Source organism: Pholcus phalangioides, unplaced genomic scaffold (assembly GCF_987345545.1).
Source record: "Pholcus phalangioides strain wild (caught in Gottingen) unplaced genomic scaffold, Ppha-v1.0 ptg000007l_1, whole genome shotgun sequence".
NCBI classification, from domain to species: Eukaryota; Metazoa; Arthropoda; class Arachnida; order Araneae; family Pholcidae; genus Pholcus; species Pholcus phalangioides.
In genome coordinates this window covers 18,614,393-18,626,820 of record NW_028301600.1, presented here as the reverse complement: position 1 = coordinate 18,626,820, position 12,428 = coordinate 18,614,393, and the positions used below count along the sequence as shown (strand labels likewise).

The window sequence follows — 12,428 nt, the reverse complement described above, 5'->3', positions numbered from 1 at the left end:
CCCTTTTCAGGAAGAAAAAAATTGTGAATAACTCCCATAAAAAAAAATCTGCTTACGCTACACAGTTTGTATATACAGTAAAATCTCAATACAAAAACACTCAATAACCTAATACCTTTACAATGATATTTTTTTCAAATCTTGTTTGGAATTGCCTAGTTTAATGTTAAATTCTCTATACAACGATATCCTCTACTATGATAAACCCCTCTATAATGATATTTTTAGATTTTTGAAATTTCTACAAAAGGATATTTTTGTGTATTGCTCAAAATCATTTTGAATTGAATTTTAACCTCTTCAGTTGTTCTTCTGAGGGCATCTAATAACATCAATATTTTGCAATAAATAATCACTGAGAGCTAAAGGAAGTTATTGGTATTGCTACTTTATGCACGGTTGGGAACTCTGCGCCAAAACTAATATGTTGTGCCATCCTGCTCCAATAGCGTATTTCCGTATTTTTCTGCTCCAAATAGCGAATTTTGCTTCAGTATGCCCGGAATTTAGGAAAGGACGCTAACATTTTTTGTTCCTGCTAGCCACGAAACGATTCTTTCCGAGAAGCGTGTGTTTTATTCCACTATACCTAAACTATCGGCCCCTCCATAGTGAAACCCCGATATTGTCCGTGATCGTGGAACTGAAGATGGTTTGCAATGTCTTTCAGCTTTAAATTGCAAATGCGAGTGTTTCCGTTTAAAAAAAAAAAAAGTCGCCACTGGAAGCAGCAGAAATTACTGTAGTCGATCGTCATTGTGTTAAATCCCGATGTTTCGTGACAAAAATTTTCATTCCGGGAGTAAAAAGCGCATGTCCGCCGAATTACAAATGTTAGTTTAGAAACTTTGCCGAATAACAAACGTTAAACCGCCAATTTTGCCGAATAACGAGCGTTAAATCGTCAATATCGCCAAATAACGAGTGTCAGATCGCCAATCTCGCCAGATAATGAGTGCTGAATCGCCAAACATTGTGTTGATTCTCCCGAAATTCTCTCCCATTTTGCCCAAATTGAAAACTTATAAAATTCTTTTAACTCTCATTTGAAGTGCTGCTGTTCAAGGCAGCAAATAGTGCCCTCAGTAAGCAAAAATCATCTTAAATAGACGGGTGCAGAATTTTTTATGACAACTGCTCTTTCAAACAAGGTGTCAAAAGCCTAAAACACCAAAAACAAAAATCAAGCTGACGAAAAGATGTTTGATAACAAAAGACAGTACAGTTTTATTTTGAAAAGGGTTGAGGGTTAACGAAAATATTCTTGTTAATTTCACTGCTCCAATTTATAAATATCTGCTCCGAATATCATATATTGCTGCTCCAAATCCTGAATTTTGCTGCTCCGAAATGGACTTAGTCACTTCCCACCCCTGCTTTATGTGTAAGACACAAAAAAGTACAATTCAGTAAACTTCTTTACAGGAGCAATGCCTTTAAGTGAATTTTATAAACAAACTAATCAATTACAATTTCTTGCAGTGAATAAATACATAAACATATACATCCACTGTTGTGTCTTGGCTCTCTTCCTAAATGGCTCCTGCATTAAATGAGAGACCTGTACTTTCAATCAATCCAGCATTCTTCCTTGTATTCATTCTATGTTGTAGAAGAGAGCCTATTTTACTCCCTCACAATGTGTCACTTCACTAGACTTATTTGGTACCATCAACTGAGTTGTATAGGTGTTTTTAGAGAAAGATGTACTCTCTACTAGTTAATACAAGATAAGAGTATACAGAAAAACTGGCTAATTTTATGGAAATACTGATTTTTGGAAAATTTTCATGCCAATAGGGGCAGAGACGAAAAAACTGGGCATTTGTGGCATGATACAGCTATTAGCACATACCTGAAATGAAAGCTGACACAGCGTATTCAAGTTTAGATTTGCATTAAAAGCTGTTGTTCTCCAGGTCACGAAATGTAAAGGCCCATTGTTCAGGGAGGAGATTTGACTTGGGTAATTTTAAGACAAATTTCTTAATTAAATAGAATATGCTTTTTGTTCACATCATTAGATAGTAACGGCACACAGGCCTAACAGATGTTTATACACTTTGATGTTTAGCGATCGACTGACTTTTCTCTTTTCCCACTGCACGCTCATACACACACCAATCGTCCGTGACGTCACTCACAGCTTACAGTTCTTATTTGTTGGAGCAGACACTGCAGACATTTCCTTGAGCTTGTTACTCAGTGGATGATAATTTAACATTTTTTCTCTACTATCCTTTTTAAATATTGGAACCAAATTGATAAGCTTCCAATCCCCTAAGGTGACACTCTCAGCAGCACTACTTCTGTAAATCTGTGCAACTGGCCCCAACAGTGCATTAGCACATTCTCTAAGGACTCTTGGATAAATATTATGTGGTCCGGGTGCTTTGCTTGCACATACATATTTTAGACGTTTTAGGGCTTTCACATCTTTCACTTAAATATTGTTGAAGTTTTTATCTCCCATATCAAAATGACACATCCGTAGCAACCATTTTTTTTTTTTTTTGAATACATCTGCTATAATCCTCATTGACTGATTGGAGCCAGGACACACAATCAAAACTGATAGCTATTGTGACATCCTTAAAAAATGCATGGACGTATAAAACTTAATGAGAAGGCTCAAACTTGTTGGGAGAAAAAAATCAAACTTTGATTTGTATGTATGCGCTGTATGTATGTATTAATGTGTATGCGCTGCATGGCCGTAAGAGCTAAATCTTTCCATAAAAAATAAAACTTGCACTTTTAATATAGTAAATAATATTAAATAATGTTTATAGAATATGCAAAAATTGTATATATATAATTTTTGCATATTCTATAAACAGGTATTTGAATGTTAGTTTTTCATGTTTCTTGAATTGTCAATTTCATTAAGATTTTGGTAAATTAACATAGGTTAAAATTAAGAGTGTAATCAAAATAAAATAATTATGCTTTTGCATTATTAAATAAAATAACATAACATGACAAAAATTAACATGTGATGCCATCAAAGTGAGTGCTTCAAGCCTGAAAAATTGTATTTTTTAAAATGTTGGTGCACTTATAAATATGCAGCATATTTCTTGGCATAATGTATATGTATAATAACTATATAATATTCATTTGTTATCTGAAACATGCTTCTTTTTTATAATCAGACATTTGACCTGTGTTTTAATCAGCTTGTGTATATTATAAAAATAGTAGTACAGTAACCCTCTTGTTGTATTGTGCATGCATGTCACAGAAAAAACATGATATAACAGACAACTCTTATTTCTAATGTTAGTTACATTTTCAACTGTGCTTGCAATAAAAGGTGCCAAATATACCATTATAAAAAGGAGCTATTGTTGTAAGAAGTTAAATTAATTAAAGTCATTTTTCTCATGAGTGAATTTCATTAAAAGAAACAATTTTCTTTTCTTTTTTTAACAGCTCAAACACATTTCATGGCATAAAATTTTGGTCAGTACTCTACCTCGCATCTCATCTGTTCATCAAGCATTATCAAGTGCAAGCCAGCAGGCTGGCATATTGAAGTTTTTGTAGTCCGAGCCAACACTGCCATTGACCAAGAAGAACATTATTTGTTAATGTGTGTTTTGTCAAAATGACTGTAAATTGTATGACAATTTTATGAGCTGTTGTTGCTCACATTTTGTGATTGAAGCAACATTTATAATCACAACAGAAATATTAAAAAAAATCAGATGCTGTCATCTTTAAAATGAACATAGATCATCACCATAACATGCACCTCTATTTGATCTATGGGCAATATGTCTTAGCATAACCAATTCCTTTCTCAGTGATACAAATACAAATGCCACAACAGGCAAAATGCCCAACGAGGTGGCGGAAAAAAGAGGCCCATAAAAATATAAATGTCAAATATATATAATTGAAATACAGCAATCCAAAATAAGAACATTTATTACAAAAAAACACTAATAATTATGATACTATGTTTCAACTGTCTTTTTTTCTTCTATTGTACGCATATAAAATTTTCTCTTTTTTTCTAACAAATCTTAGTTGAGTTATTAAGACTAATTATTTAAATGCTACTGTATAATACGCAGTGATTTAAAAAAAGATGGATACATATTATAGTACATTCAGCCACCTCATTGGCCAATTTGCATGTTTTGGCTTTTGTGCTTTTATGTGTAACATTTTACTCAAAGCTGGAATTTTTCCATTTTTCCTGACTTGTACTGTACCTGATAGAATATTTGTTGATGAAAACGGATAGTAGTAAAATTTAAAATCTCTCTCATATCGATTGACTGATCAGTTTGAGGTTTAAAAGTGATTATACTTTTTTCTGTAGAAATTGTTTCATGTACTAAATATAATTCTGTGCTCAGATGGCAAAATGTCACTTTTCCCAAAAAGTTGAGTTGTTCGCATTCTGTCTCGTTTATCAAAATTTTGGAAGGTGACAAAATTTCATCCATCTCTTGGTTTATGAAGAACCAACGGAGGCAAATTACAATAATTCAAAAAGCCACAGTATCACATTTTTGCAAAATACTGTTTACAAATTTGCCCTCGTGAAATTTTAAAAAAGTGACTTATTACATTTTGCCATCTGAGCACAGAATTATTCCTATAGGATCCACATTTTACAAGAGGCTGTTCACCAGTGAAAATGCTCATAAAATCTAGTCACTCTCTAAATCAGTTTTTAAGTCAAAAATGTAATTTCAGAAGTGAAGCGTCATTAGCAAGTATGTGTGACCAGGGCTTGACAAATCTTGGATGCCAATATTCAAATCATCATTCTGACTAGAAAAACAATATTGGTGCCCAACATTTTTCATACGTGATTGCTAACTGATAAAATCATGTTAGGATGGTAATTTCATTTGGTAATTATCTAAGGATGGCACAAAATTTTCTGATTTCGTGACAGTGTGTCTTTCAGCATGGGAAGGAGGTTATCAAATCCCAATGAAAGTAAAAAAAAACAACATTACTTTCCTGATCTGCATTATAACTGCTAAAGTGGAAATCACAACCTTCTACAAATTGCCACCTATTTTCAAGAAGAATATTTTTTTCCGATTTGCTGAACATGATCAATGCTTCTCTCCCCCCCCCCCCCCCCCACAACACAAAATAGATCCTTCTCTGTTACCTTTTTTTTTGGAGTCGTAGAGAAAGAATCTCTTTTTCCGACTCAGGGGCCGCTCGGCTACAGGGAACCGTCTGGAAGTCTAATCGGCATACCGTCGTGAGCCAGAAGTCTGCTTAGTCTCATGGCTGTAGGAGGTGGGGTCTTGCAGCCATTCGAGGAGGACAAGACCTATTTCAGGCTGTGATGCCCCATCAAAATTCATTTCTCATGCAACATTATTTATTAATTCATGAAAGATATCTAATTTATAAATATAAAAGCATTTATTTTTTAATGGGGTGTTCCTCGCCACTCCCTGCCAGTCCTTTCGTTATAGCTGGGGGTGGCTTAAATGGTCACACTCAGGTACAATTTTATATATATTCGCTGATAATTGCAATACTAATTGACTTAAATTCTGATTGGTCAATCTCTTATTCTTATTTTCCTGTGCTCGTTTCTCTCTTCTTTCTAGATGAAGCTCTGTGGTCCTGGTCCATTGATAACAAGCATTAAAGTGTGAAAACCCTTTTGTTGAACCATTTCACTGATATTCACCCTTGCCAAATGTACTACCTCATTATTACTATCGCTAAAAATAACTAAATTTGAATACCATTAGCATTACACCAAACAAAATACATTAATTTTTCCCACTATATCCAGATTTTCGCTAGAATGCATGCTTGTTATAAGTAAGCCTGCTATGCTTCAATTATATCTCCTTTATTTTCATTAAATTATTTTTCAGATTTTATTTTACATTATTATTTAAAAAATTATATGCCTCGTGAACATGGGGCTAATTTTAATTTTTTTATTTTTATGTTGCCCATAGAATCATGGTTATGAGGATGACATCCTTTGTGATAAGGATTGTAGTCATAAAGCTGCATATACATTAGATTGAACCATTTGTGAACCTAATTTTTACTGTATTGCAAATTACAATGAAATATTTATGCTAATCACCATATAACACAAAAGGATTCTCAATTCTAGTTTGAATGGCGTTGTGGTAAGTTTGCTGTATTTGTACATGTTTGCAAACCTCTTGGTGAATGAAACTACATTACCATTTGTTGGTTTGTCTCTCAGATACTTTGTCGAAGTATCTTTGTGAAAATGATTCCCATATATGCATTGGGAATAGTTCATCTCACTAACGTATATGCAGCTTCAATATATTGACTGTTTTGCTTATATGGGTATTGCTAGCTCAAACTTGCATGTTCATTGCAAGTCTTTTATCCATTTTCATACTTTCAGTTTTGTTTGTGTTATTTTTAATATATTTACAATATGTAACTCGAATATTTTATGCTCAAATGTGCTACATCATAAACATAAATTTTATATTGCTGGCTCTATGTACAACTTTTTAGTTTAGAAGAGACAGTTTCATGTTCTGTGAGCGCCAAGGCCATAGCAAGAAAGGGAGACTTGGGAGTCTGGTCCTCTCCCCCCCCCCCCCTCCCTCCCAAAATGTGAGAAAATGACCGAAAAAGGGAAAAAGATGGCCAAATCTATTGCTCTATCACTTCGGTCCCCACCCCCCAAATGAAAGTTTCCCCCCTCCGAATGAAATTTCTGGCTACGGGCCTGGTGAGCACACGTGCACTTTATGCAGTGAAATACCAATGAGAATTGTGCTTTATAATTTTGTGTTTTTCATGAGCTGCAAAGCATTTATTGTCTGTGATCGATTCTGTGCTGTATATTGAATAATCAACTATTTTTATTATTTAAATGAATTTTGAAATTCCATTTCAAATACATAATTTATAATTCTTAGATATTTATCTTCTGTGTCTCTCTCAGAATGTATTTTTTTCCCTTTGAAAAATGAGTTATAAGGAATAGAACTCAATTTGTGTTTTAGATAAGCAAGAGATTGCTTTGAAGTCTCATAATGTGAGATTATTTACTTTCATTGCTTATTCAAGTTACACTTTGTGTAGAGCATTATTTTTTATTCATACATAATTATGATATGTATTTGATCCTATACACAATTTATTGCTTTATCATCCAATTATTTAACTTCAAATGTTTTTTCTTGTTAGGCTAAGCAGATTGAGCTATTGGGAAGTTACTATATTCGGATTTTAAATCAGCAAAATAAATTATAAGTTATTTTCTTATGTCATTTCAGAATGAATTACACTTTGTTTTATACTGTTGTTGATACTTATTTGTTGAATTGAAAGAGTGGAGGTTAATTGTTGTTGAGTATTTTCTAAGTTTATGAAAAGAAATTTCATGTGTCTAGCACTGTGAACCTGTGTGATGCATGATAACGTGGGTCATGTTTATCACTTCTACAAAATTCATTCATACTTTATATGTAATCAGTGCATGTATATACACACACAAGCGTGCAAGTTTATTTTCATTTTTGTTTCTCATAATGTACATGTACCGTGTATTGGAATCATTGTTCCAACTTAAAATATACATAGTAAATAGTTGCTAATTAGATTGGGAGTGTATAATGTTCTTTTGTCAGTTAATTCAAACTTTATTCACAAACAGATGTAAATTTATTTTGGGATTTGTATATGAAGTCAAACTTTTAAAGAGTTACATTTTTTCTCCTTCATTATCGTAAGTATCTAACCTATTGCAATATTGTTTATAAATTATTTATATATTTTTTAATACATTTAAGCCTTTATCTACTGACGGTACTTTAGAGTACCTTTTTTTTTTTCTGACCCCGTAACATCCCTTACATACATTACTTGTTGGGCGTTGGTACTTCAGAGTATATGAAGGCTGTAAACAACTTTACAATCTAGATGACAGCACAAGTGTGAGACAACTAGTTTTTTGAGTATGAAAAAATTTAGCATAGAAATTAACTTACATAATCACCATTGTAAGCAGGTATTGATGCAATTTTACAGAGACATAATAGTAAGGGAATAGTGAAGGTGAATGCAAAATATATTTTTTTCCCTTGCTTATTATTGATCCAAATTTTTGTTTAATGCCAGCATTTTTTAAAAATAATACCCATATTTCAAATACCAAGCAAATTTGTGACTGGTACGTATAAGTACCATCAGTACATGGTGAGGTGTAGATTGTATTTAAACAATGGTGAACAACTATTATTCACCATTTGGTATATGGTATTTTTTTTTTATTATAAGTGTGTAATACTGATGGTACTTTAGAGTACCCGGTTTAATTAATTTGTTACGTACTAATCTTTTTTTTTGAAAATTTTTTTGTTTTTAGGCTATAAGGCTATAATAGAACTAAAATGACCAACCAAAAAATTTACATGATAATTATTTCATTTGTCCATAATGTGATGGATAAAAGGTTAAGTAAAATTTTATAGATAATTTTAAATTGATCATTATTTTTGCCAAAAGTTTTGTGTGTGTCTATCTCTCAGTTATTTGTGAGTATATTATCATGATTTTTGTGAAATGATGAGATATTCTAATTGCAAAAGATACATCAATTGAGAAGCAGAAAAGGTCACCTGAAATACTCAATCAGAAATGTAATAAGTCTTTTATAGAGTGTTTTGTGCATGTGGTTTTTATTTTTTTTTAATAGACACACAAGTTAATAGATAAATTGATAGAATCTCAGATAAAATTAAATTTCAAATTTTGTCATCTGTAAAATATCCTATAACTGAAAATTTTAATAAAAATAAAAATTCTTTGATGAAAATTGACTATTCAAGTTCAAAGATGGTCCTCTCTTTGAGTTTGTCCTAAATGTTTCCCCAACACTCATGGTTGACATCTTCAAGAGAAATGGTATAACTGGAACAAGAGTCAAATTTTCCCTTAAGTGGCTTGAGCCACTTGAGGGCATAAAAACAACCCCTCTAGCTGCATTCTAGTTATTTCAGGTTCAGATAGGTTGAGAGAGCAAGTAAAATGTCTGAAACAGTTCAACAAACCACTAAATTATATTATGTGGGTCAAATCTTTCATTTGAACCTATATTAACCCCCCTTCTGCACCAGGCAAGCCGTTACTGTCTGTCCAAAATACCAGATCAGCTCGCTGAAGTAGAAATATTTATTGTAATGATTTTAATGCAGGGTAATATGATTAGAGATCAGTGTGAGGGGAGGGGGGGGGATAGAGATAATTTAACATTGCATAGCAAAGTACTTCAATTAAATGTGTCAATCATGTAATATAAAATACTCTCATTTGTGCTTTGCCATGAAAATGGCACCTGTGCATAGTTCAATGCTATAAAATGATGGATTTCCATCTAGTTAAAATGCAAAAAACCAAATCCCACACAACCAGATGTCAGATATAACATCCATGTTATGCTACTGCAATGACACTGACTTGCTTTATTGTAATGTTCTTCTGATGTTCCCATGTACGTCCATGGTATCAACCGTTTAAAGGCCGAACTATGAACAAAGTCACTTATTGTTTTGAATTCGAGGTCCTTTTACATGTCTATACATAGATCAACTTTGAAATTTGAAGAAGAAAAATTTTTCTTTGCTTTTCACAATGTTCCATAAATAGAACATTGGCACTTCGGGAGAGGTAAAAGTGGAAACTAATATCGCCTCTATTCTGACGATTATCTATTTCTTAGGACAGTTGTCACATGAAATTTCCTATTTTCTACCACAAATACAAAGTTACGACACATACCAGTTTTTTTAACAGAAAAATGTGTGCAGAAAATTCAATTTTTTCTCTAATGTCCATGATGAAAGAAGGAAAACATCTTTGATGGACTTGTTTGTCGCATTGATAGCATTTTTACATAGTGTTTTTTTTTCAAACCGTGTACTGTCCTTGTGTCACAGATATACAATATAATTGCCATCAGGTGACCTGGCATCTTTTTTCAGTTGACAACATGAACTTGGATGAATGGTTAACCACTTCTTTGTTCATGAAATATTCATTGTTACTTTTTCGAATTCCAAATGTGAAATACGATCTGCTTCTCGCAACTTTGAATGAATTATCCAACATGCTATAATAGTCATATATGGTCTATAATGGTCATATGGCAAGTCTTTTTCCAATGGAATTCACAACTGTGGTTTTGATTGGGTTCTTGAAATAATTTTTTTTTATCCCATGCAATCGTTTTTTTTTTCTTTTTTTAGGATTTCCAAAAACCTTCTTGCTTTTTCTTGAAATTTTCACACAAGTGTTGCACTTACATTTTGCTCCTGTTCTCTGTCCTAAATCTTTTGAAGAACATGCTTCAGGAATTTCTAACACCTCATCCTCATTGCTGCGAAATATATCTACCATACCACATACATGAGTAGGAACTGTTGTCACTAGATCATTTTCAACAATATCCTCTTCATCTGTGATGTTCCCAGGTAATTGGCATATATCTAAGTCCTTGAATTCAGAATCTGGAATAGTTTTTAAATATTCTACAGCTTCTACTAATGAGAGATCTTTTCAATATGGTTACACACAGATGAACATAAAAAAGCTAGCTATGATTGCCGATCTCTGTTTGATTAGTCTGTGGTTCACTAAAACATGCATTTTGAAGAATGTAAGAATAAAAAAAGTATGCACCCTATATAAACAATCCATCCCAGGAAGCACATTCCTCTGTGTCATATTACCCAGAATTTTCCCCTATACATGTCTAATGATAACAACACTGTGTGGTTTGAACTAGAAAATCGAAGCAAGGCACTGCACATTAGATATCCCTAGAATCCTGCTCTCGTGAAAGGCCAATGTTTCATAAATGGAACATGCATTTTTGAACATACATAGCCTTGTTCACGTGTTACAATACAAAAAACTAAATGATTTACTTTTATTGATACATTAAGTGAAAACATTAGAAACACACAAAATAATATTCAATCCACTTCAAAATTGAAATTTTAGGAAATTTTTATCGAAATGGGGAAAAAATGTCAAATTTCGAAATTCTGTCAAAATTGTTCATATTAACCTGAAGTTTTTTTATGAACTTATTTAAAAAATTCTTTGAACTCGCCTCTATATACGATAAAAAACCAGAAATGTTTGAATTAATTTTTATCTAATATTTTTGCAAATAAAAACTGTTCCATTTATGGAATATTGGTCTTTAAATGGTTGATGTCCATGAACGCAAAGATATACGTCCGTGGTGTAAAAGAGATTAATAATATTCTATGATTTAGGGTTGAATAATTTTGAATTAAGTCTATTTTAATTATAATTGAATTTTCAACTCTCCCTGAGGACCACTTATTTCATATTTGCAAACCACAGGTTGAGAAATTCTCTACTATAGGGACAAGAGTAATAATTTCACTTTTAAAAGTCTCTATTCAAATTTCATGGCTTAGTTTATTTTAAATGTTTTATTTGTGTAGTTAGCAAAGAGGACAATGTCTGGGATTTTTCTCAATTTTTGAATTTATTAATATTCAAAAATGTTTATTTTGTTACTCATAAATCTTTAATATTATAATATAAACCTATTGGAATTCAGATAAGCTTTATGACAATGAAAACATCACATATTTCAATTAATATATTTTTTATCATTTGCAAAAAAAATGCTTTTTGTAACACATTGCAAGCAGGAGACTGTTATGACAGTCCTGTATCCTATAACTGGGTTGCATTTAAGCTCTTTGCGCAATCACCTAACTGCAGAAAATGTTATGTCCCTTGTGATTGAATTAATGGATAACTGTGCACTCAATTCAATTTCTGCTGTTCACTTTGAGAGGTCAAGGAAAAGAATGCAGGGGGTTGCAAGAGAATACTTCCTTGGTATGACAACTGTACCAGCTTGCCAGTGTTAACAGCATTGCATCAAAATATACTTCCACTGTCCTATTTAGAATTTGTCCACTTGTAAAATAACAAATTTCACTTCAAAAATGGAAATATGAAATGAAATGAAGCATGTATGTTTAGTCATGTGGATTTCCTGTTCCTTCTGCTCAGCAATGAATATTTAATTTTTATTTGATATTTCACTAATTTCATTTTCTATTCTAGTAATTTATTATGAATCAAAGAAAGATACCTCCTTTCTTGTTACACCTGTATAATAAACAAGATAACTAACTTGATCAGGACAGTGCAACCCTTCATATATCACTGCCCTGAAGGCACTTTGACTATATGCCTGCATCATAGATGCCCCTGCTGTTCTTCCCTGCAATTTTTTTTCACAACTTCTATTATCAATGGCTTTAGTAATAGAAACCAGTTATTGATCCAGTCATGATAAAAAAAACATCTTTCCTAAAAAAAACTGCAACTTTCCCCCACCCCCATTTTTATTACTGTTAACCAGAACTCCATAT

General features: G+C 32.6%; 1 protein-coding gene across 1 annotated transcript in view; it reads left to right on the top strand.

Moving 5' to 3' along the window:
* Positions 1 to 3,915, top strand: part of gpp (DOT1 like histone lysine methyltransferase grappa) — a 126,277-nt gene extending 122,362 nt beyond the window's left edge. The window contains exon 20 of the mRNA XM_089232775.1: positions 3,436 to 3,915. Within this exon, the coding sequence (XP_089088901.1) occupies positions 3,436 to 3,458 (23 nt within the window). The 3' untranslated portion in view covers positions 3,459 to 3,915. The remainder of the gene's footprint in view (positions 1 to 3,435) is intronic.
* Positions 3,916 to 12,428: the final 8,513 nt, after the last annotated feature.